Genomic DNA, 25,872 nt, shown 5'->3' on the forward strand with positions numbered 1-25,872 from the left:
TAATAACGGATTTAAGCAAAATCGAGAACAAAGTTTCATGTCCTTAATTAAGATACCATCAATTTCCACTGCATTGGATTTTATTGAAGAGATTATTTTAGTTAAATTAGAATATTCAAGAAACTGAATAGATATAGAATTTTAATTTTTATTTTTTGTTAGATGAAGTTTGTCTGCTACTCTCCAAAAATCCTCTCCATTTTTATATGACAGTTGATTAAAAGAAGTAATTTTTTCTCTAATGATTGCGTGGTTGTGTAATTTCTTAGTTCTCTATAATACTGCAACTGCGCTGGACATTTAATTTATAAATATTTTTTATGCGCACGGTCCCCGTTTATCTTAGTTTAATTAAAGTTTTTATATTTTGTGTTATCTAAGGACAAAACGGTTTTTCCTTGATTTTTTTAGTTTTAATAGGTGCATGCCTATTTAGGATTATCAAAATATTTTTTCCTATCGCCTTTAAATTCTCTTATTTAAAAATCTTAATGTACTATAGAAATGAAAAATACGCGTCAAGATTTTTTTTTGTATAAAAACGGCGCCACATACGAAAAAAAGATAAAAATTTTTTTTGTTGCAAATTGAACGAGGAATTCAAGAACAATTTTTAATTTGAAATATCTTAGTGGCGTACCATTTTTTTTAATTGAATTAATTACCCGTATGCGAATGGTGAATATAAAATTCTTAAATGCATGTCAAGAAATGCGCGATAACTACTTCTTAAACCCCTCCAAATTTCATTTGCATATCTCTAACCTAACTTTATATATAACGTTTGAGTACGTAATAAATATTCTTACCAGCTCATGTTTCTTCCATTTATTTAGCCCATGTTGTCTGCACCAAGGAACCCTATATCTAGAGAAATGATCCCATTCCAAATTCTATGCCTTTTTATGCCCTAATTTAGAAGAACTAAAGCTTAAAACTAGAAATTAGGGTAAGTAGAAAGCAGTTAACTTTAGCAGACTCTTCTTGACCTACGAAGGGACGCCTTCGCAAAACTAATAAAAAAGAGTCAACGTTAAGACTGCCACTAACATCACTACCGCCAAATTTTCTTAATATCAAGTACCCCTAAGATTGTCACACTTAGATCGATTTCCAGGAACTTAAACTTGACAAGTTCTAGATTAGTCTATTACGCCACTTTAAGTCGCATCTCCAATGTAAGTCAAAATTATTAGGTTTGAATAATAATATTTAGTTCTAAATATGAATTTTGTGATTTTAAATATAGTATAAGCATTTTTTCGTGTTATCTAAGTCTGAAAGATTACTCACATATTTTACCTGCATATTTTATATATTCTTAAAAATTCTCTATAATTTATTTTCTTTTTTTTCAGAATAAGCAAATATGTCGAAAGATACAAGTTCAATGGTTTGGGACTATCTGGTATTTATAATATTTGTTATTGCAAGTACATTTGTAGCAGTCTATTCAAGATTTTTTGGACCAAAAGAAAGGACAAAAGCTGATTATGTCTTTGCTGCTGGAAAGGTTTCAATGGCTGCTATGATGTTAAGCATTGCAAGGGGAACTTTAGGAGTCAGATCTTTTTTAGGTATGTTATAACATAGGAATTAGTAATCTTTATTAGTAATTATATCTGAGAATAACGTTTACTATCATACGACAAATATTTAAATTTTATGTGCTCAATATAATTATTATGTTTATGTTCTTATAATTTCAAACTTCGAATATTTAAAAGTTATTACAGTTAGAATATATTTTACTTTTGGTTAAAATAAATGAATATTTCTAATTATGTAGGGACCATTAATTATTAATAATTATTATTATATAAAGGCAATTGTGTATTTTGATTTTCATTGGGAATTTTTTTATAAATATTCTTTTTAAAATAATAAAATATTTTGATGACGTTAAAACAAAGTAGCATTTACTACATAAGATTAAGCGCGAGGAAATACAAGCGTCTTCATAATCAGTCAAAAAAAAATCAGCTGGCGAAGTCAACATTAAGAATAAAATATATTATGATAACAGAGTAATTTTTTGGAAAATTTTGTTGAACAGAAACTACGTAGAACACTTTTTTTCAGTTTAAACATATATTACTTTTCTCCATATTCGCAAAAAAATTTCAGCCTGTATGCTTTTATTGCTTAATATTCAATTGGCAAGGTTAGAAGAGGTTTAAATTAAATGATTGAACTTAAGACTGAACATGAAATAATTTTCCAGCGACAAATAACACAAGTTCCAATAAAAAAGTTATCATTCGCGTGTATCTCCAAGGCTAATGTTAAAGTTTGAGCTGGGTACTAATTGTTAATAATGCCATTTCATAGAGCTTATAATTTATGTGTTGCTTAAGAACTGATCCTATAGATAAAGCGGACTTAATCCAAGAAACCCCTGCACAAAAGCTGTAAGTAAACAAGTCATAATTTAACAGCCGCTTAGTTTTTTCAAGCAAGTTGCTGAATAGCTTTACACCAAAATTATGTGACTTCAGAATAGTCAGAAAATTTGACTTACTTTCGCTCTATTTAAGAACAAAGTTGAATAACTGATGAAAATTTCTTCTGATTTTCCTTCTTTTACTTCATATAGAACAACCTATAGAACTTTAACCTCCCCTAGTTAAATAATCATATCTACAGGTTTTTTTTTGTTCACCATTATCACTTCACTCATTACAATTTTTTGACACAAGTTATAATTCACTTAATTAGGGTTAATTTTTTCTATATTGTTTTCATGGTGGTTTAAAGCTCGCCTGCTCAATGCAGCCTAATTAAACAGTTTCTACAGCGCATTTAATTGTAATAATAATAATAATAATAATAATAATAATAATAATAATAATAATAATAATAATAATAATATTTCCTCACTATGAGGGAAACCGAATCTATCGAAAAGAAACAGATCTAGCTGACGAGATAAAACAACAATGCAGGCAAGATAATGTATATCTGCTCCCGCTAGTTATTTCATCCACTGGAATTGTCCCTTTAACACTGTCCAAAAACCTTAACGCATTGGGTCTTTCCTTCTGGACGATTGTCACTATACAGAAATCTGTTATAATAAATACATGCAACATTGTTGGAAAGTTCCTAAATCTACCATAGCAAAATTCATCTTGCCTTCAGGCCGATGAAATTGACAACACCGCTATCAGCGAGCTAAAACAGAAAAATAATAATAATTATAAAAATAATAATAGTAATAATAATAATAATAATAATAATAAAAGGACTTTATTTAGCAAAAAAATGCTATGGACACTTGCAAATGCTCTAGGCGAGATTTAGTTCGACCAGAGATAGACTGCTTCAAGCAACTACCCTCCAGGCGTCTGTTCAGCTAACCTAGGTAAAATTAAAACTAAAGCTAATTTCTAGAGTTACCCTATCTAAATAATTTATAATTGAATTAGATAACCTACGAATTTTACTAACTAGCTATTTCTCATCTCTAGAATTTATTTGCTAACTGGACATGTATAACAAAAAAAAAACGCATTGCAAATATGACAAATCATGCTTTAATAGTACCTAAACATGGTATTTTACAAACAACGTTTAGTCTAAATATGTAGATTATAGGTTGTTTTCGACGTGTTCTTTAAATTTTTTTGGTGGTAAGTTTAAACCATTTAATGCTTTGTTAATTAGTAAGGCAATGTTATACGAAAAAGATTTTTTGAAGAAAGCGGTGTAGTGGCGAGGAATGGAAATAATATTTATGTGCCTTATATTAATATTGTGGATATCCATCTTAAAAGTAATTCTGTTGTGCAAATAAGGTGGTGACTTTTATTTGGTGGTTGTATTATTTTATGGAACAGTGTGATGGAGTGAATAAACCTTCGAGCTCTCATATTTATTCATTTTGTCTCAGTTATTTTATGAGTTATTGCTTTAAATCTTCGTATTCCGTGGATAAGATGAAGATAAAAGTTTTGCATTTTCTGTATGCGTGTGCTGTCAAAAGTTATTAATGGATTTTAAGTGAGAATAATAGGTTGGTATTTTTTTCTATTCACTTTAATCCAAATATTATACCTACTGTTTTATTATTATTTAGTTTTAAACAATGTTTATTTGAAAAATCGACGATTCTGCTAAGGTCATAGTTAGTAGTTGTGACGACCTGCTCGCTTTCCTTCGAATTAAATGATAAGTACCCTTGTGTATCATTGGCGAAGCTATGATGTAAGCACGATATTAGTGTAGATGAAAACTTAAAGCTGTAAATTAAAAATAATCTCGATGCCAAAACAGAACCCGGAGCCACGCCTTTTGTTATTTCAAAAAGTTTGACATAACCCCCGCATTTTCCATCGCTTGTTCCCTGCCAGTAAGATAATTGCTAAGTAATTCTTTCGACCCTTGTGGCAACCCTATGTAACTTAAGATAGATAAAATTAAATCATGATTCAAGAATTTCTCGAATAATCCAGAAAAAAAGAATAGCTATTAATCCTTTATCAGTTGATTTTCGTATGTCATCTGTAATGCTTAACACGTGTTACAACTGTGACCCCTTCTATAATCTGACTGATTCTGGGGCAGAATCTTCGTCGCATCAAGAAAATTTTGGAGCTGTTTTCTAATTTTTTTCAAATATTTTTGAAACGGTGGGGAGTATGCTATTTTAAAGAGACCGGATTGGAGCTTTTAGGTAAAGGAATGATTTTTGCTTTTTTCCACATACTTAAGAATACTGGATTTTTAATGCAGTGGTTCATAATATACACAAGATATGGCAGTAAAAATAGCACACACAAATTGATGGCACGGATATTTATCTCATCGATTCCCGTGGCTGTAGTTTTTACCCTTTTTAAAGCGTTTAGAATGTCAGCTTCATTAATACAAGTAAAGCTAAGATTTAAGTCCTCTTTGATTCTGTTATTTTGATGAAAGTCCATTTGTTCTTGGTCGAGTTGTAGGTCCGAGCCCCTCAAAAAAATTGGAAACCAACTGAGTTGTACTCACTTAATTTAAGAAGATCCACATTGTAATCACCCACGCAAAAAATACTTTCGAACATCGGTAATAAATTGGCTAAGGTATTTTTAAATTCATTAAAAAAATCTACATAGCTTAGATTTGGAGGCCTATAAGAAACCTCAAAGGCATATTCCTTGTAAAAAAAACTAATTTTTATCCACAACTGCTCAATATCCTCAGCCGTTTGCACAATCGAACACAGTATGGATTTTTTAACGTAGACACCCACGCGACCATCATTCTTATCCCTATCCCGATGAAAAAAATACCCCGATGAATAAGTAGTCTTCAATGTGAGCCTGCTCGTTAGTTTTTTGTAACCTTTTTGTGTTTTATAACCAAGTTTATGTGGCCAAGGCCAAATGTATCTAGTTTTCTCGGACAATGCAATTTTTAAAATGAGAAAAATGCGGAATTAGCGTCCAATAGTTAAGTGTGCAAAACTTATTTTATTAAACATGTTTTGAAAGCCAATTTTTAATACGTTATTTAGTACAGAAAATAATAAACTAAATATAACTCTTTTTTAACTTCAAGTTAAAGGAAATATTTATCTGCGGAGCAATAAATAAATATTTAATATTATAGATGTCCCGCTTAAATTTAATATTTTCTCTTATTTTTAATTGTAAAATACTGATAAAAATGAAAGATTTGCAATGCTAATAAGATGAATGTTCAGACAGATAAGTTATCCATCAACAACCAAAAAAGCAGTTTATAAGCTATTTAGCTATAAGCTATTTTGTGCGTGTGAGCCGTATTTTTTGGTTATAAATGCATTCAATAACGAAAATAGTAAATAATAAACTTACATCTGGTTATTTCTTATATATATCACTGCTACTTTAATTCTGTTTTTTGTACCATGTTTATTGACAAAATTTCACCATTCCATGACCAACAATTTTTGACACCGTATTTTTCACACACTGATTTGTATAGATTTTGTTTTTCCTTCGTTAACACTTTCGTGAAAACCACAGCAGTTCCTTTTAACATTTCCTTTTTACCAAAGACTCTGTCCGTTTCCATTTATCTACAAACACTACTGCGGTGGGTCAAGGTTTTTGACGATCTTGGGCTTTCGCACCTATCCGATAGCAGTAATTTAAGTCGTTTTCAGAGACGGACAAAGATTTATTTACTATAACGTCCACCACCGGTTTTCTTAAATTTTCTGGCTTCTCGTCAGTTTTTTCGGCTAAACCACTGATCACGATGCCATTATATTTTTGTTGCTGGTCATGCGCTCAAACTTGGTTATTCTAAGCAAAAGTGCTTCATTACTTGTATCCTATTGAGGTAAAGTACATTCAGATTTTCTTAAAGAAAACAAAGTTTTCAACTTGCAGACATTCGCCATCATGTCTCTCTCAAGCGTCCTGACTTTGTCTTCGAAATTCGAATTTAGTTTTGTGGCGTTGTTTTACATGGTATTTCTTTTTTTACTCATTATAACGAGACTCTAGATACCAAATTACACTTTTACACTATTGTATCTATTAACTGTTGCTAAAATCGTTGTAATAAAATTGTCGTATTGGCGGCGAAAAATTGACGAATCGACTTCTATGCGTACAGCGCCATCTCTTTATCAAATAATAAGAGTATTTATTAAAATTGCCTTCCCAAAAGCCTTTCATTTCTTAATTTTACAAAAACTTAAGTGGATTCGCAAAATATTTCAACAAAGTGTTATGTTAATTTATATGGATCAAATGAGGGAGCCATGATAATATATCTAGGTTAAGTCCATATTAATATACTTAACCCAGCCTAATATGCCTAAATCGAGAGCCTGAGTTAAAAATGTTTACCAAATTATGATTATCTGAAAAAAGTACATTTATCAAATACATTTTTTCATAATACGCGCATCCGAATTAAATTTTTAGTATTTAGTAAATAAGTATCTAATAAATAAGCTAAAAGCCGGTAAACAAGAATATAAATCTTATGATCATGACTCATAGTTTTTGTGTTTTGTTAAAACTATAAGACCTTCACAAAAAGAAATCACTTGGCTATCATCCGAATAAACAAATCTTTAGGGAACTGGCGTATTGTGTATTATAATGAAAAATCAAGAGCATTATCAAATTTGCAAAGTACATGTCGCTTTCTAGATTAAATTATTTTACTACTAGTGTTAAACAGTAAGAAATATTTAATTATATATATTTACTTATTTTATTTATTTATTTTTAGCAATAGTATAAACCATTTACAGAGCCTAAGGTTACAATAATGCTTTAACAATTTTTAAGATATAATAAAGACATACATACATTAAAACTAAAATATTCTCCGCGACATCATAGTACAAACTATAGTTTAACAATTTATAGCAACAATCTTAAGCTTTCTATATAAAAATAAGGAACCACAAATTATTAAGCCCAAAAAAAATAAATATCCTTATACCTAAATCTCAAAGAAAGAAATAAAAAAAAACATAAACAATACAAACAGCAAAGTTGATTGGATAATCCCAAAAACGCTCTTACAACTTCAGCACCAAAGCATACCAATAAATCACAAGATTGTGAGCCTCTATTAGCGTTATTGCACATTACATACAGGGGTGAATATAAGAGTATATTCGTATTTGCCTTGGTACAGTAAAAGGTTTTATTATTCCTAGAATTTAATCGTGGTATACAAAAATTTAATTTATCTAACAAATCAAAACAGTCAATATCCCCACGCAGAATTCTATGCAACAACACAACTGAAGCTTGTTTCTCCTGAATTTAAGAGATTTCACGTAGAATCGAGTTAAAAGCAGATTATATTAAATACCATGTGGAGGGTAAAAACCATCAACTTGAAAGGATATATACTTAAGAAACTTATGAATTTCATAGTAAGGGCTTCATATAACAGCAGCGTATTTAAGTTTAGAACGTACACAGTTAAAAAATAATGTTTTTATTGCTTCTATATTATTAAAACCCCGACAGTGGCGTACTATGAAGCCCAAAGTCCTACTAGCGCGATCAAAGACAGACTCCATCTTATCCACAAAGGTTAATTTAGGGACAAAAAGAACACCTAAATCCGAAATGGATTCACACCGATTTGAAATTGTTGATAAACTATATTTAAATTTAATTGGATTTTTTCCGTGAAAAGTATGTAAGCACTTTACATTTCGCGACATTAAGATTTAATTTGTTTTTAGTGCACCACAAACCAACACAATTCAAGTCGCTCTGCAAGGAATGACAATCATTTATGTTTACGATAGTAGAAAATATCTTGATGTCATCGGCATATGGAGTGGTTCTTATTGATAAGAATAGTAATTAAATCATTTATAAATACCAGAAAGAATAACGGTCCCAAGTTCGAGCCCTGTGGCACCCCCGAAGATGCAATACGTTTATGTGAACAAAAGCCCCTTTGAAAAACATATTGTTTTCTGGCTAACAAATAACTTTAAAATAAGGAGTAAAAAACAGATGAAAAACCACAGCTTTGAAGTTTTTTTTAAAAGAAGACTATGATCCAATCGATCAAAAGCCTTAGAAAAATCCAGGTAAATTATGTCTACTTGGCTTTGTTTGACCAATGTTTCTGCTATACACATTCGGCGCTTGAAGTTGGAGGCGCCAACTCTTTGCTTTTATCAGTCCGGTCAAAGTTCGGTTGCAATTCCTCGCATACCTATGTACGTGTTAGCCGGTCATGTTTACAATTTATTTCAACCTTTGGTACGAAGACGGATACAGTAATAAAATAAAAATGGTTTTCACTGTTGATCAAAAGATTAATATGATTAAATGGTATTGTCCTGCGGACAGTGCAGAAGAAGTTGTCAGCTGTTCTATATTTACATATCCTGATGAGCATGTCCCTACTGCTAAAACAATTTATAATATCTGGCATAAGTTTGAGCAGTCGGGATGTGTAAATCGGTGTGCAAAATGTTCTCATCGAACACCTGACGCTAGGATTGAAAAGGAAGTCAATGTGTGTGCTTCTGTAAGTAAGTAAGTGAACTTTGTTCTAGCTCCCAAATTTTTGAAGAACTTGATATTCCAAGTCGTACAGTGCGTGATATTTTCAAAAGAAATAAGTACAAAGCCTATAAAATTAAAAACACTCAGGAAATTTTTCCAGAAGATCAAATAAAACGCTTGGAGTTTTGTGAAATCTTAAGAAAAAAAAAGATAAAAATGAGGATTTCACGTAATATTTTATTTACAGACGAGTCATCTTTTTCTCTTCTAGGTCGACATCATTCTTCAGTCGTGAGATAATGGTCTCGGGAAAATCTACATTTGAGCGTACCATTACGAACTCAATACCCGCAAAAGGTAAATGTTTGGGCTGGTATTTTAGCCAACCACATTGAAGGGCCTTTTTTTATTTCTTTATTGATCGTATCTTAAACTCTGAGAGATATTTACTTTTATTGCAACAAAATATTATACCCGCTGTACGAAACTTGGATGTTAATTTTGAGGAAATTTGGTTTCAACAAGACGGATGTCACGCTCACAACGCTAGACAAGTGCAGGACTATTTAACAAACACTTTTCCTGAACGGCTTATTTTCACAAGAGGTACCATACCATGGCCTCCGCGATCTCCAGATCTGACGCCTTGCGAATACTTTTTATGGGGCTATTTGACGGAAATTCTTTACCAACACCAACGTGAAAGAGCCGTTAATTTGGACGAATTGCGGCTTAGAACTATTAATATTTTTAGGTCCATTACACCTGAAATGTTAGCAATGTCCGTAGAGAATTTTACGACAAGTCGGGATACTGTGAAGCCCAACAAGGAGGTGTATTTGAACACCTTATTAAATAATCCATTTAATTAGAATTATTATTTTGCTTAAGAGTTATTTTTTATTTTTATTTAGAATATTGTACTTAGTTTTCACCAAAGGTTTTTAAGATTTGAGCAAATTAAAGTTGTTTTTTTGACTTGCGATTACAAGCACGTTAAAAAAACAACATACATTTTTATCTTTTGTGTGCGCGTGAAATTCCAATACTTAATTCGAGGCTACCCATCCATCTTCAAGCGCTTGCTAAATATCACTCCGAGCAAGCCGAAATTAAATTCACATTGCGAGCGGTACGGAGAATCGGCGTCGCTATCGGTGGGAGGTTTGTGTGGCGGTGTGGCCGCAAACGTTCGTTTTCCGTATTCGATTTCCGAATTCGAAAAAAGAAACGGAATTCCGTGAACTTGCCTTGCGAACTGTGTAGTAGAAAACAACAACAATAACACAGACAATAATAATTATTTATTTTATATCTGGTTGCGTGATGGGCGACACTGAAGTAGTCATATTTGCGGTAGAGAAAGTTTCCTGTCTGTGGGACATAAAAAGTAAGGAATATCATAATAGGGATGTAGAGGACTTAGCTTGGGAACAAGTATGTAAAGAAGTTATTGCAGACTGGGACAATACTAATGCCATGGAAAAACTAAATAAATGTAAGAGATTATGTATATTATTTATTAACATAACATATTAACAAAACATCTTTTATTTGTTAAGAATTCTTTCGTTATATTAAAAGGTTACTTCTCCTGCTGGTGTAATGAAGTACTCAGCAAAATTATCTCTAATATTTCTTCCTTGGTTGGTGGATCTATGTTGCGGGCTTCGAAATGGTAAATCTTCGAAGTAATGTGTTAATGTATCTTCAAATCTATAGCCATCTGTTTTTCGTATGACATTATGTAATACACACGCTGCCTTTGTCGCCAGTATTGCAAAATCTGGTGGAATGGTTATACTAATATGGAAAATTCGCCATTTACTTGCAAGAATGCCGAATGTACATTCTACTATTCTAAGCCTGTTATTCTACTATTCTAAGCCTGGCTCTGCTAAGCCTGTAGTTAAATATTCTACGTTTATTGTCGAGATTGCTTCTTGGATATGATTTAAAAAAATTGTTAGTCAGACGAAAGGCTTCTTACCAAAAAGACCAACAAAGACATGCCCAGCCAAATTTTAACTATCCTGCAAAAACGGGAAAACAAATAGTTACTGTACCGAAAGATGAAGATAATGATACAAAATTTTTGCTTAGTCTTCGTGGTGAGATGAACAAAATGACCGATACTCAAAAACTTGATTTTAAAATAGGTATGCTTCAATTAGTAAAAAAAGTAACACAATGTCGTAATGTACCTTCTTCCTCATCATCAACTTGCAATAAGTATAACTATTCGCCGATGTCAAGAACAGCTTTTAATTCCCCTAGTGTGTCACCACTGCTTGAATCACAATATTCACAATATAATAGTATATAACTCAAGCAATATTCTGACATAATGCCCCCTCTATCACCCCACTTTCGTTACAAAGTCCATCTGGAATAAGCGATCACAGCTCGTCAAATTCTAGAGTTATCGTGCAGTCAGTTAACCGATTGGCACCTCTACAATCTACTGCGACAAAATATACAGAGCAGTATGCTGAAGACAGTGTTACAGGTTAAAATTGGCATTTTATACTCTTTATTAAAAGCACTGATTACAGTTATATTTTCAAAATAGATATTTTACAAATATTAATGATTGGTACTAGTAATGCCCTCTCTGTAATAGCTTCCCAAGTAACCCATAGTTCTGTTCTCTAGCCATTTCAAATTACAGTATTCTTTTTTTTTAAGGACACATTTAGTTTTGTACATTTCAGCTTCATATTGTACTGGTTGTTAATGAAATTTTATTTATACTCTTATAAAACCCGGTTCTGGACTAAAGAAATATTTTAGAATTTAAATTATATCCCATATTGATTATTCCATACTTTATTTAATTATTTTATAACGAATAATGATTAATTGGGCATGTACAATTATTGTGTATGTTGTACTGTTCATAGTATAGTATCTGATTTTGGCTTGACCATACCAGATATGCTGGTTGATTTTACTCGGACTGACCTATCTAATTTTTGTCTCTTTTTATCTTATGTAAATATTAGTTTTCTTGGAAGATAGCAAGAAGTTACTGGTCTAGGGAAAATCGAAATTGATTGTCATAGTGACACACATTTTCATTGCCAACTTCCTTGGGCCATAAATTTAGTTATTTATTTTTTTATAAAAGGTTTTATGGTACTTATAAAAAAAAGTTAAGTTAATTTCGATTGGCAATACATTTTGTGCGTGATTGCTTAAATACGGGTTTGACCTCTGCGGTCGTTCCTTTTTCCAGACCGCCATCATGAAGTGAAGAGTGCTTTAGTTCTTTTTGAAATTCGTGTGAATTTTACCCATATGGGGATATAATTGACTAAATGTGGTGATAGTAAATCAACTTTTTAGGCGTAATGCTATAATTTGTTGTTTTGTTGAATTTACTGGCCTTTTTGGCGATTTAAAACCTAATAATTTTTCACGTGCCCTTGAACATCGGCAAAATGACGGTCCTGATTGGCATTGGCAGGGAACAATTTAATTAACAAAGCTACATAACATGGATTTTGGACGGATTTTTTTTGTACGGACTTGATTTCTTCATGCCACATGGTACTTTTATTTTGGGATTATGTACTCTACTGGCTCAAATTTAGAGGAGATTTTAAACAACTGTGAGCTAACGTCTAACCTAGACCACTACCAGAGCTTGGCGTATTGTGAAGTGGAAGAGGTGAAACTTGGAAGCCTGCAGTTTTTTTTTGACTGGGAATTGGATGCCTGGGAGAGTCTCGAATCTGAAGTAGTCTGCTGTGTGTGGAGCTAAGTGACACAACATAACATTTTTTTATTCACTTATTTTATTTTTATTATCACAACTTTTATCTTTTGAGTTGAGATACATACATATATGACTTTACAATCTGAGCGGGGTGAAGCCGAATTGTGGTGGTTAGGGGATGTAATTATTTTTCTCATTCAAAGGCTGGATATATTTATATTATTCTGATAATCCAAAGACCCACCAGGTTCGACTGTACTTTGTCTCAAAAGTTTATTTAAAATTTTATTGACATTATTTAATCTATGCTATTTTATTATTGAATATTACTGATAAGAGTACATATATATGTGACAAGTGACTCCTGTGAGGTAAGACGCAGCCGGCTTCGTAGTACTACGAGTATACAGGGTGTTTCAGAGTTGTGGTGCCAAAACCTTAGGGGAGATTCCGCTCAGCAAAATAAGAAAAAAAGTTTATATGAACATGGGTCCGGAAATGTTTCGTTTCCGAGATACAGGGTGTCAACTTTTTTCCAAAAATTAAGTTTTTTATTAATAACTTAGAAATGCATTAGTCGATTTCATTGAATTTTTTACAGTTTATTTAAACCATTATCAGACATCTACTGAAGTAATTAAATTCGATCCGAAATTTCCAGGGGCGTACCAATAGAGCAAGTATTTTGTCTTTTTGTAGAAAAAAATATCACCCTGCAACTTTTTTGCGGTTTTTATTTACTTATTTTAAAAAACCCACTAAAATACAACTTTTTGGTCTCTTGACTTTTTTTAGTGTCTCGCTTCGTTTTTGAGAAAAAATTACAATACGGCACCACGGCACGTTTCTGAACTACATAAGGAAAAATAAAAATGCTTAGGAATTATCCAAAAATGTATCGCAGTGTGTTTGAAAACTAAAAAAAAACATTACCACGTAGATAACATCGAAATAACATCGAAATCGTAAATAATCGTAACTAACATCGAAAATACCGAAATTACATTCCTATCCACTCTAAAGATTATTTTTGTATCAAAGTAAGTGTTTTTGTTTACAACGCTCTGCATTTGTTAAAGTTTAAATTTAACAGTGTTAGATCTAAAATACCTATCTTGGTAGTTGGTGGTGAAAAAAAATGGAATACACTTTTGCTGACCTAACAGATATGCTTCTTGTGTATGGTGAGGCCCGTTGCAATTCTCGAGAAGCCGAACGAATTTATCGTCGAAAATTTCCCAATAGGCGACATCCCAGCAGAAAAAATATTTCCAAATATCGAAAGGCGAATACGAGAAACTGGTACATTGAGTGTAACACGGCCTGATGTTGCTCCCAGAAGAACTGCCCGAACTGTGGCTGCCGAGGAGGAAATTTTGGAAAGAATGGAAAATGCACCATTCGTTAGCACTCGTGAAATAGCTAATGCTATGGGAATTGGACACAGTTCAGTCTGGAGAATATTGCATGAGCAGCTGCTGCATCCCTACCATTTGCAAAAAGTCCATGCATTGATTCCAGCCGACTATCCACTCCGTGTTTTTTTCTGCCAGTGGTATCTTCGTAGCCTTATAAACAATTCACAGTTTAATAGGAACATTTTATTTTCCGATGAAGCGTTGTTTACCAGAAAAGGATATTTTAATAGTCATAATTATCATGTTTGGCATGAAGAAAATCCTCATGCAACGCACGTTACAGGCCACCAGCAGCGTTTTCATCTAAATATCTGGGCAGGAATTGTAGCTGATCAATTGATTGGCCCATTTGTATTACCACCGCGCCTAAATTGAGATGTTTACTTAGATTTTTTACGCAATACTCTTCCAGGACTCCTAGAAGAAGTTCCATTAAATAGCAGGCAACAAATGATATTTCAGCATGACGGTGCACCGGCTCATTTTTACCGAGAAGTAAGAAACTATTTGGATGAAGCTTACCCTGGACGATGGATAGGTAGAGGAGGACCCATTGCATGGCGTCCTCGCTCACCAGATCTTACATCTTTAGATTTTTTCCTTTGGGGTTACCTAAAAAACCTTGTTTATGCTACCCCCGTGGAAACAGTGGAACAATTACAGCAAAGAATTTTCGATTCTTGTCGGACTATTCAGAACACTGCAGGTATTTTCGAACGAGTACGACAAAGTATGGTGAGACGGTGCAATGCTTGCATCGAAGCAGGAGATTGTCAGCTTGAACATTTATTGTAATTTTGTTATCAGTGATTACTTTAACAAAAATGTATTCTCGTACCTACTAAGAAAATTGAGAAATAATGTATTATTTTAGGGAAAATTTTATTTGATGTTTTTTTAGTTTTCAAAAATAAACACACTGCGATACATTTTTGGAAAATTCCTAAGCATTTTTATTTTTCCTTATGGAGTTCAGAGACGTGCCGTGGTGCCATATTGTAATTTTTTCTCAAAAACGAAGCGAGACACTAAAAAAAGTCAAGAGACCAAAAAGTTGTATTTTAGTGGGTTTTTTAAAATAAGTAAATAAAAACCGCAAAAAAGTTGTAGGGTGATATTTTTTTCTACAAAAAGACAAAATACTTGCTCTATTGGTACGCCCCTGGAAATTTCGGATCGAATTTAATTGCTTCAGTAGATGTCTGATAATGGTTTAAATAAACCGTAAAAAATTCAATGAAATCGACTAACGCATTTCTAAGTTATTAATAAAAAACTTAATTTTTGGAAAAAAGTTGACACCCTGTATCTCGGAAACGAAACATTTCCGGACCCATGTTCATATAAACTTTTTTTCTTATTTTGCTGAGCGGAATCTCCACTAAGGTTTTGGCACCACAACTCTGAAACACCCAGTATACTTGGGTTATATTATTTATTTTCAAACTACTCCTAAGATGTCAAATTTTCTCAGATTAGCTAGTAAATATTAGAGTAAACTAATAAAAGGGTAATTTTGATTGGGGAAGCTTCAACAGTTAGGGTTGACATTTTTTTTTTGCTTAGGTCAATGTCCGTGGCGGGATATACCGGGCCATGTAAATTATTAGCTTAATTCGAATTGAAGCTTCATTCCCCAAAAGGTTTGGGTGTAACATAATTTATTTTATTTTGACAACCACACTTTTGATTGTGTATTTTTTTTTTGATATATTTCTTATAGATATATTTCTTATAAACATGGTCACGAATGACAGTGCACCATTCTGGAAAATTTAATTTTATGGCACGTTATCTGTTGACAACTTTGTTTTTCTTGTAATTAGAAACTTAAATGTTGTGGTTCCTTATTACCAACTTAAAAAATTATTCCTCTTAAAGATAAATAAATTAACATAATTCTCTGTGATAATCAAGACCTAAATAAATTGTTATTTTCTGTTGTTATTTTGTTTTTCACTTGAGTTGAGTAGGTTAGAATATCAGAGGTAATTTGGAAACAATAGTGTATACCGACTTGACTTTGATTTTGTTTTCCAAGTTTCGTTTTGAACTTGCCTAAATAAATTTTGATAAATATTGGGCGTCCTTTGGGATTATATAAAATCCAAAACTTGGTGGCGCCGTACTGATTTTGACATTTAATTGGGTAACTCTTGGGTAGTTACTACCTAAGAAATTTTGGTTCATTTGGTTGAGAAAGAAGCTAGAACCCACATCGGCTTGAGCTAGCAGCATTGTGAAGGATTCCTTCTCTGGGCATTTCAGGTAAGAGGGGAAAAGTTCCTCCGGGCATCAAACAACTTTTGGAGACCCTCCTAAGGCCATTAACCTTTCACTATTTTTAGTACTTCTTTTCTTTTGATTAACTTGGCATTCATCGGTTCACCATTTCATCATTAAAAAAAAAATGTAACAACAGTACCGATGAACCAATTGAAACATACCTTAGATTAAAATTAAGATTACTGTTACTTATGTACCTATCTAAATATACAATAAAAAATGTTCTTACCTCAAAGTTACGGCCAATTTTTCTTCCACATCAATAGCTAGCCTCATACATGTATCCTGCTTCTTTATCTTATGTCGTAGCATATTAAGCAATTCGTCGAATGTTTTTATAGACATCCGATAATAATCAAAAAATTTTTTCTGGGTGTGCCCGTAATTGTGATCTCAAAATGTAAAAAATTGACTCAGGGTTATTCGTCGAATGTTTAAAGGGTGTACCCAGTATCGCCGTTTTTTTTTTCTTTTTTTTTTGTCAGCAGGAATGCAATGGCGAGTAAAAATTTGTCGTCGTCCATTTTATCGACTGCGGCTGAAAAAAAACCGATCGCTGTCTGCGGCAAGTTCACGGAATTCCGTTTCGAATTCGGAATTCGAATACGGAAAACGAACGTTTGCGGCCAGCCTTACCGATGCAGTCGTTCTCTGTCTACTCTGTATCTATCAGGTCTAATACATTAAAATTCAATCTGTAAGATTCAACTCGCCAAACGTGTATACTGAGTTATAAGGGTCAAATTTGTAACCGTCGATCTTCCTTTTAAAAACAATAGAAATATATGGTTGAGTGCGCAAGTAAAGAATTTATATCAATTGATAAGGCAGGATGATAGGCTACGCTATTTGGTAGTTAAATGGCATCGTTAATTTACATAAAAAGATGAGTCACAATAAAATAGTGTTGGCGGTTTTTTTCTTATTACATCGCGTAAGCAACGGAATAAAAAAAGAAAAATTTTGAATTTATGCAGCCCTACAAAAATAGTCACCCCTACAGACAGACATAGGTAAGGGCAAATAAAGAGAAGAACAATGTCATATGAAATGTCATATGAAATTATTCTTTTGACAAACAGTCAGCATACTCCTATTGCTTTGATTAATGATTTTAAAACCATTTCAGGCGATGATGAGTGCATGCAATTATCAAAGATAGAATATATTTTAAGGTATCACATATTATCCGTTTTAACATTGGTTAACTTGTCCGTGTCTGATCTTGTCATGAAAACCGATAATGGATATTATCACTCCCGAAGACAAGACACTATTATAGCACTCGTGTTCGATGGAACTAGTGTTCCAATATTGTTCATATGTCACAGCTAACATATTTTTGTTTTTTTTTCTTTTAGCGTTAAAATGATACTTTTTAATTAGTAAGTTAATTAATAAACTTTTGTCATTAAATATTCTCAAAACAATCGATTATCTTGTTATTGATCTTCCGAATACACATTATTAGCATCAGTGGCTTTTTCATAACATATTAAATTTAAAATTGATTTGAATTTCATATATTAGCAGTAAACATTGTAAACAAAATAATTATTATTGTTTTGTAAAATATAATTAAGGAGCATCCTAATTAGATTTGTTGATTGAGGTGATTCAATAATCAACAAGAGAGCTGTATTCTAGGTGAGGCCAAACAAGAAAATAATATAGTAAGCAAATGCATTTTTATGTTAGTAATCTTTTCAATTTTTAACGTCACTTTATAAGACTTTTAGTTGACTTGCGTTGACTGCCTACCTTTAATTTTTCAAGATAAAAAATAAAAACTGAATAAAATATTAAGAAACGTAGTCAGTCACGTAAAATACTTAAATTGGAGTCCTACAATAAGATAAACTTTTGAAAACAAGATTCTAACTAATAAACATTAGTAGAACCCTTAATAAACTTAACGTATTTACATTTTCATAACGCTGGTTCCATATTAAGTTTGATGGTTCCGTTCAATCAACATCGCCAGAGCCAAAGACCTCTTATATAGCAGTATTTTTACCATTATTGTCTTTGTTGATCCTAATGAGCACATGAAATTTAGTCACGGTCTGAACACTTCTGAAAATTTACTGATCTGAACAAGCTCTATCGGTTTTAATCACTTATTCTCCGTGGATTAAAGCTTTTAGAATTCGCCTTTTCAGGGCTGCCGCTTTAATTAAAATAATTCTTATAGCCTCTCTTATCTTTTGAGTGCGTTTATATAAAAATTTTAAATTTGGCACACATCATTAGCAACCTAAATACTACTTTTTGGTCCTAGATTATTTTGCAAAACTTCAAAATGGCAGCGGGACGCCAACAATTTGAAAAATAAAATTGAATAGAAAGGGGGGACCAAGCGATACATCGTTTGAAAGCTTTCACTAAATGCTTTATGGTACTAGAATATTAAGTCATTACTTTTACCCATATCAAAATGGCAGCCTTTAAAAATCTTATTTTTCGCATTTTACTCTAAGTTGTTCATATAGTATTTATAAAAATTTTATAAAACAAATATGTGTTTTTGGTCAACGAAATTTTTTTAATTTTTTAAAAAGATAATAAAATTTTTTGCAGGCCACGCCTCAAATTCTTTTGGATATCTGCTGGAACAGATCTGTGATGTTTTTTTTGTAAACCATTACTTATTTAAATAAAGAGAATTCTTTTTCAAAATGGCTAGAATTTCTATTCGGAAAATCATGAAAAATCGAAAAATAGTAAAAGCAAAGTAAAGAGGAATAAATTACGAGATAGTTTTATCACTAATCAGAATTCTTTATTTATAATCTCGTTACGTGTATCGCTAACGATGTTAGCATCTTCAGGAGGAGATTAAAACTAAACTAAAACTACTTACAAATCTCCTTACATACTAATGATCCTTATATACCAAGAAATACATGCTAGCCATTTTATGTTGAAAACAATGGTTAGAGTCACTAGTTATGTATCTAAAAGTGTTCGTTTCTTTTCTATAAATATCAAATTCTAACTTATTATAATTTTTGATGACAAGAGTATATAAGAATGGAAGTTGGTTATTTGTTTCTTGTTCTAAGGTGAATTTAATAAAAGGAAAACAATTATTGAGTTGTTCTACAAAATTATCAATATTGCATTTGCTTTTGTCGAACATAGCAAACACATCATCAACATGATCTTAAACAAACTCGTGAGAAGTAATGGAATGTATTTTTTGCATTTAACTCAAAACGGTTCATAAAGAGCTCTGCTAGGAAGGGAGAGAGGCAGTACATGGCTGTACCTTCCAGTTGTTGATAGTATGAGTTGTTATATTGAAAAATATTTTATGACATACAAAGTTTTGTTAATTTAATTATTTCTTGGATATTATAGAAACTATTACTTTCCAGAAGTTCAATTTCCAGTTTAAGTTTCTGGTATGGGAATGCCTGGGAACAAAGAAGATACATCGAAAAAACAAGAATTTAATTTTCACTTAGAATTAAAAAATTGACTTTTAAAATAAACTGTTTTTGACTGAAAAACATTCATAAGGTAATTTTAATATCTCAAACTGCTTTACTAAAAACTTTAAAATGTTGTAAGTTGGAGATCCTATAGTGGAGACAATTGGTCTCACTTTATTGCCAGGTTTATGAATTTTTAGCAAACAATATAATTTTGGAATTGTTGGGTTCGAAAAATGTAACTTGAATTTTTCTGAAGAGGAAACAAGGTTTTTGCATTTATTTAATGCTGCCTTAATCTGCAAAATCATTTTTGATAAAGGGTTTCTAGAAATCATTTTATATTGACCATTTTCAATAACATCATTAAATCGTTTAAAATCCTCTGGTTTGTCTAAAATAACAAGTTTGTTTCCCTTGTGAGCTTTTAAATAGAAACATCCTTTTTCTCTCAGTAGTTTAACAATATTAGAACCGGATGTGTTTTTTGATTTAGTAAGATTCTTTGTAATTTGGTTGCGAATCGTTTCTCTAGCAAAACCTTTCGAAGAGTACTGAATTGATGATTCAACACTTACTACAATCTCCTCCAGGTTGTTTTTGCAATTTGAAACTTGTGTAAAATTTAGACCCTTATTGAGAACATTAAGTTCTTTCTCATTAAACGACTGAGAGGATTGATTTTCATCCATATTAATGGGTTTTCCTTTTGTGGTTTATCCTTCGCACTCACTAACTTTTTTTTTAACCTTAAACATTTTTAACAGGGATAACGGTCCAATCCCTTATTGTCAATTATATAGTTTAGCATTGCTTTTTGTGCTCTATTAGTTACATCATTAATATATAAGGAGTTTTGTAAGTAGTTTTAGTTTAGTGTTAATCATCTTCCGAAGATGCTAACATCGTTAGCGAAATACTATAAATAAATAGTTTTGGTTAGTGGTAGAGCATCACTGAGCATTTGAGCATCACATCAAAGGTTCCAATTATAGGACTATAGAGAAATATATTAAAAACCATATTATTGAAAATTATTTATTCGGATTCAAATATTACTGAGGCCATTAAATCGGCATCATCATCATTAATTTAATATGATAATATGCACCTTTAATATTAGTAAAATTCATTGCGCAAGAAAATATTTACCTGGAGAACCCTGAAATAATGTTTCCGTAAATAATAATCATTTTAGTTATGATCAGCTAAATGTCCCTGATAGGCTGTTGTTATCAATTTCCCCTTTTTTTTATATTTATATAAGCTATGGGGCTTTTAAACTTTGTTTTTATTCATCTCTATGAGTATATTTTATTATTATAAATATATTTTATATACTCTTATAAGTCCGTAATAAGACATTAATATAACATTATTAAAATAATTTTATAAATGTTTTATTATGAACGGGAATTGATTTTATAATCTTATATAAAACTATTAAACGAGTTTAATAACAATAATTTTTATAACAATATTTTATTACCGTGGACCCTTTTTGAACTTATAAGGGATATAAAAATAAAAAAAGATCAGTTCAAGCATTTTTGTGCTGCTTGGGTACTAATTCTTAAATAAGTGCGCTTCGATTAAGTATTTTAACCTATCCGTCAGATTGAGGGTGTAGGTGGGTTATATGGATCATTGATTCCTAGCCAGTCTTGTTGGAACATTTGTGACTAAGTTCCTTCCTTGGTAAAGATACCTCTCTGAAAACACTAAATCGGTATATCTAGTTCTCAAACAATAATTCAGATACTGCGGTGGCTTCTATAATAATCCATAGCAAAAATACTACATCAAGTGCTAGTACAATAAGATCCTGCAAAATCTATGGCAATTTGTCAAATGTACACTAAAGTCTTACTAACCTCAAATTTTTTTCCACCGTCAAGCACCGTCAGATATATCTGTTTTTTTTTATTTATGCTTTCAAAGACCCTTAGATTTTATTTTTGCAGATTAGTCGAAAATTTATCTTTAATCTGGCTTTATAATTCCTAGAGACATTATAAATTCATAAATAAGCCCAAAAACGGGTATATCATACTGATCGTAGATTAACTATCTACGTCATACTTTTAAGAACTAATAATGCCAATACGGTAAACCGTAAAAAGTATCTTTGATTGTTGTTTCGAGTCCTATTTATAAGTCAATATAAGTCAATCTTTACATGTTTCATAACGTGAACTGCGAGCAAAGCATCAGTATTTTGGCTGTGTTTACCTTTTCTATGTTCGATTGTATTCAAACATACCTACAATAGGCCACTGAAGCCACTTGCTATCCATAAACCTTGTGCCTGGTGTATTACAGGCCAAAGAGTTCAAAGAAACTTTATCTTTTAAAAGTAAGTTCGATCTATGATAATCTACTGATGATCATTATAATCTAACCTCTGGTTGGGTTGAGTTGGGTTGGAAATCTTTGTCAATTCTCAAAGACTTTCTTTGTTAATAAAGCGATCAAGACTAGCTATTATTGGGTCCTCAGGTCCAGTAAAAGACTCTTTTTGCATTAGCTTGAAGGCGAAGTTCTCTACTGAAATTTGTTCATCCAAGAATAGATCACCTTCTCATGTGACTAGATTGTTTGATATTATAAATGATACGGAAGATGTATGCCATGATTTGAAATATATGTCTAATAATAGTATATGTTCCAAAGTCCGGTTTTTATTCACATTTAATAATGTAGTCACCAACATGCTTTTACGTGCCTACACCTTTTCTTTATCACAGTGTGTATTTCCTGATGGCCAATTTTGTTTGGACACATACAACCATACCCGTCCTTCCTACAATTTCGATTACAGCAGCTACCGAAGAGAACATCCTCTGGAAAGTAAATCAGCAGGATTTAGAATTCTAATTAAAGCAGCCAAGAACTCTTGGCAGGGTCATCTTTGAAGCAGATTTCTTTAAAGGAGACAACCTAGATTTTGTAGTAAGAAGTTATTTCATGCTTTTCAACCTTACAAATACTGCACAAGCTTAAGCCTCGCAAAATATAAGTAAAGAAACTATTACAGCAGCATCGATGTCGATTATTATCCATCGTGGACTCTTGATGTCTAAAGTACAAGGCAAGGATTTAACTTATAATTTAAATGATCTGCTCATGATCTCATTGACAGGTTCATCCCAGGTAAGATTTTCTTTGCATAACATTACCAATCAAACATAATGGAAAAAGCTGAACAAAGGAATCAAAATAACTAAGCACAAAAATCCAATAGGGTCGAAGACTTGGTAAGTTAACGAGAAGATCACCCCTTTTGTAATTAGTTTGTTTTTAAGATTTCTACAGCATAAAAGATGTACATTCATGACAATAACAACAATTTCCTGTGGCATCCAATTAAGACCAGGGAGAAGACAGTCTGCCACTTTTCAAAAATTTTTAGAAAAAATGTAGCCATCAACATTCCCATCAACGTCAACGTTTTCGAGAAAAAATACCTTTGCTGCCACTGCATCCTCTTTACTCTGTGTCTGTTTGCAGGTTTTTTTATACCTATCCTTTCAAGATCCCATAAGTCACCAATCCTTCTGAGACAGGACATTCAAAATTGTTAAATCGTGATTCATCTTATCTGGAATCTTTCCCATCAATGTCCATTAAATAGTAGTTTCAAATGTAAATAATCTACATGCCACTACATACTACATGCTCACGGCGGTCTTTTGTCAACAAACTCCCAGACACATCAGTTCCCAACAAATGCTCAATAGGACTCACATCCTCATTATCTGAAATCTTAATATTTTGAGCTGGTAATTTACTGATCCAGGATTCTTGGAGTCACATCTGCATATACTTTTGGCTGATTTAACTGTTTGGAAAGCTTAATGAAACCTACTGTTGCTAATAATAACCTCAAAACAATAGTGAACTTTTACGGTTTCGATATCTAGATAAAAAAAAAATAATTTTTTTCTGACAATTTGATGACAAACCTGCCGTCTGATTTAAAATGTAGTTTCTCTGTAAGCCTGTATCAATCTATCAGTATCAGTATCTACAACTTTCATAGCCCTTAGAGTCACATGTAAATTCTGTTAAGGTAATAGGTTGCTCGTGTCCTACCTATTATTGCCTAAGAAAACTCATGATGTTTTTAAGCATATCTTTAAGGACTGAAGAACTACTACTAAAAGAGACACTTAACACACTTAACAATTCATTGTGTAAACATGAGTCAATAAGCGGGAATAATATTGCAGCGCTGTCAGATTTAATTCCCAGTATTTCAAGGAAATGTAATTGGGTTTTGAGTCTGTCATATAATATGAATAACCGGAGCTGTGCAATTTAATACAATGAGTTGTAAGAATTCCCTAAGGTAGACCTCGATCTATAAATCTTCGCGCCCATGCCTATTAAGCATTCCCTCAATAATCTTGGGATAAATATCAGACATGGCAGCATAGCTTACTACTAACTGGCGAGCACACAGGCATAATTCTTGACATACATTTTCGATTTGGTCTCAATTTTCAATTGAATTGTCCCTATGGACCTTTTCATCATTCATCACGCGATTCCGAGTTCAAAACCGTTTCCAATTTATTCAGCGCTCTTAGAACCAACCGTCCCACGAAGGGGACGGGGAACGGGAACACGGAAGGGGAATTTTCTTTTTGTTTTCGATTTCAGCAGCCGTACACCTTTTGACCAGATTTACCGATACCTAAGGTTTTAAGAAAAACATATCTATAAATTATTTGAAAACACCCTGATGGCTCAGATCTTTACAAAACTATAGCACCATACCAGCTCAAAAGGCCTTATCCTATGCCGGAAAATCAGAAATGCTAACACCAAGTCCTGTCATTAGAAAACTAAATGCTGATATCTTCTACTCTTTACTTGATGTTAGTCGTAATTTTTACAACAAATAACATTTTTACACTAATCTCGAACAAAAGCAAGGCAAAATTCTCGGTTAAAAACACCTCATAACCAACAATAATGAATGCTAACTTGAAGCACTGCATAAAGAAACCAGCAGTCGCACTCCGCTCGAAAATGTAAGCGAACTAATAGCACAGCATAAAGAAACCAGCAGTCGCACTTCAATAAAAATACATTGGCTTGAATAAGCGAGTTCGGTGCATGTGTACTAACGCAGGCGAGGCATTTTTGCTTATAGTAGGGATGCCGCTGACACTCGCTACGGTCCACGCGGCTTTTGCCTTGGTTAGAGCCGGACTTAAACATTTTTTTAGATATTATTATCTTGTAAAATAAAAATACCTACATAGTACAAATATTGATTTTTTAATATAAATAAAGTTCATACATTAACAAAATATTTAAACAAAAATAAACATCGCATTTCTACATCTAACAACGACGATATAGAAGAATACGTGCAGAAAGTTAATTAGGTATGTACCATAAATTTAAGAGACCATTCTTTGAGTAATTTTAAAACAAAAAGTTCATATAAACATATGTCCAGAAATTCTTCGTTCTCAATATACAGGGTGTTAAAATTTAACAACAACTAAAATATATGCCACTGACTTTTGTGCAATTTTTATTATGTTCTGTGAATTATACAAATAAAACTTTTCTGTCTCTTGAATTTTTTTCGTATCTTGCTTAGTTAATAATAAATTCCAAATGAAACTTTTCCCCAAATTCCTTGTGTGATCCAGGGATATGCAATTAAGTGGACTTTGTTTTTCTCGAAAAATAAGCGAGATACGAAAAAGTTGTATTTGTATTTGAGTAAATCAAATAACATATTAAAAATGGCACAAAATTCAGGTGCCCCAATTTTTTTGCCACAAATATTTCTTCAGGTCCCGTTCGAGATTACACTGAACCTAATAAATTTAATCATGTTAGGGGTAAATTAGCTTCTTAATGTTATAAATAACACCGCCAGAGAACTTGCGGACCTATGTTCATATGAACTTTTTGTCTTAAAATTACTCAAACAATCGCCTGTTAAATAATTTATGGTACATACTTAATTAACACCCTGTATAGTAACGCTTTTAGATTAACATCTGACT

The 25,872-nt window shown here is 32.3% G+C and overlaps 1 protein-coding gene and 1 long non-coding RNA gene across 3 annotated transcripts in view; one reads left to right on the forward strand and one right to left on the reverse strand.

Moving 5' to 3' along the window:
* Positions 1–25,872, forward strand: part of LOC126743592 (sodium-coupled monocarboxylate transporter 1) — a 182,665-nt gene that overhangs the window by 59,081 nt on the left and 97,712 nt on the right. For both annotated transcript variants that reach the window (XM_050450768.1, XM_050450759.1), the window contains exon 2: positions 1,359–1,577. In XM_050450768.1, coding sequence (XP_050306725.1) covers positions 1,370–1,577 — 208 coding nt within the window. In that variant the 5' untranslated portion in view covers positions 1,359–1,369. The remainder of the gene's footprint in view (positions 1–1,358; positions 1,578–25,872) is intronic.
* LOC126743722 (uncharacterized) overlaps positions 1–25,872 on the reverse strand; it is a 52,598-nt gene that overhangs the window by 9,999 nt on the left and 16,727 nt on the right. The window lies entirely within an intron of this gene.

The sequence above is a fragment of the Anthonomus grandis genome, chromosome 1, assembly GCF_022605725.1.
Source record: "Anthonomus grandis grandis chromosome 1, icAntGran1.3, whole genome shotgun sequence".
NCBI classification, from domain to species: domain Eukaryota; kingdom Metazoa; phylum Arthropoda; class Insecta; order Coleoptera; family Curculionidae; genus Anthonomus; species Anthonomus grandis.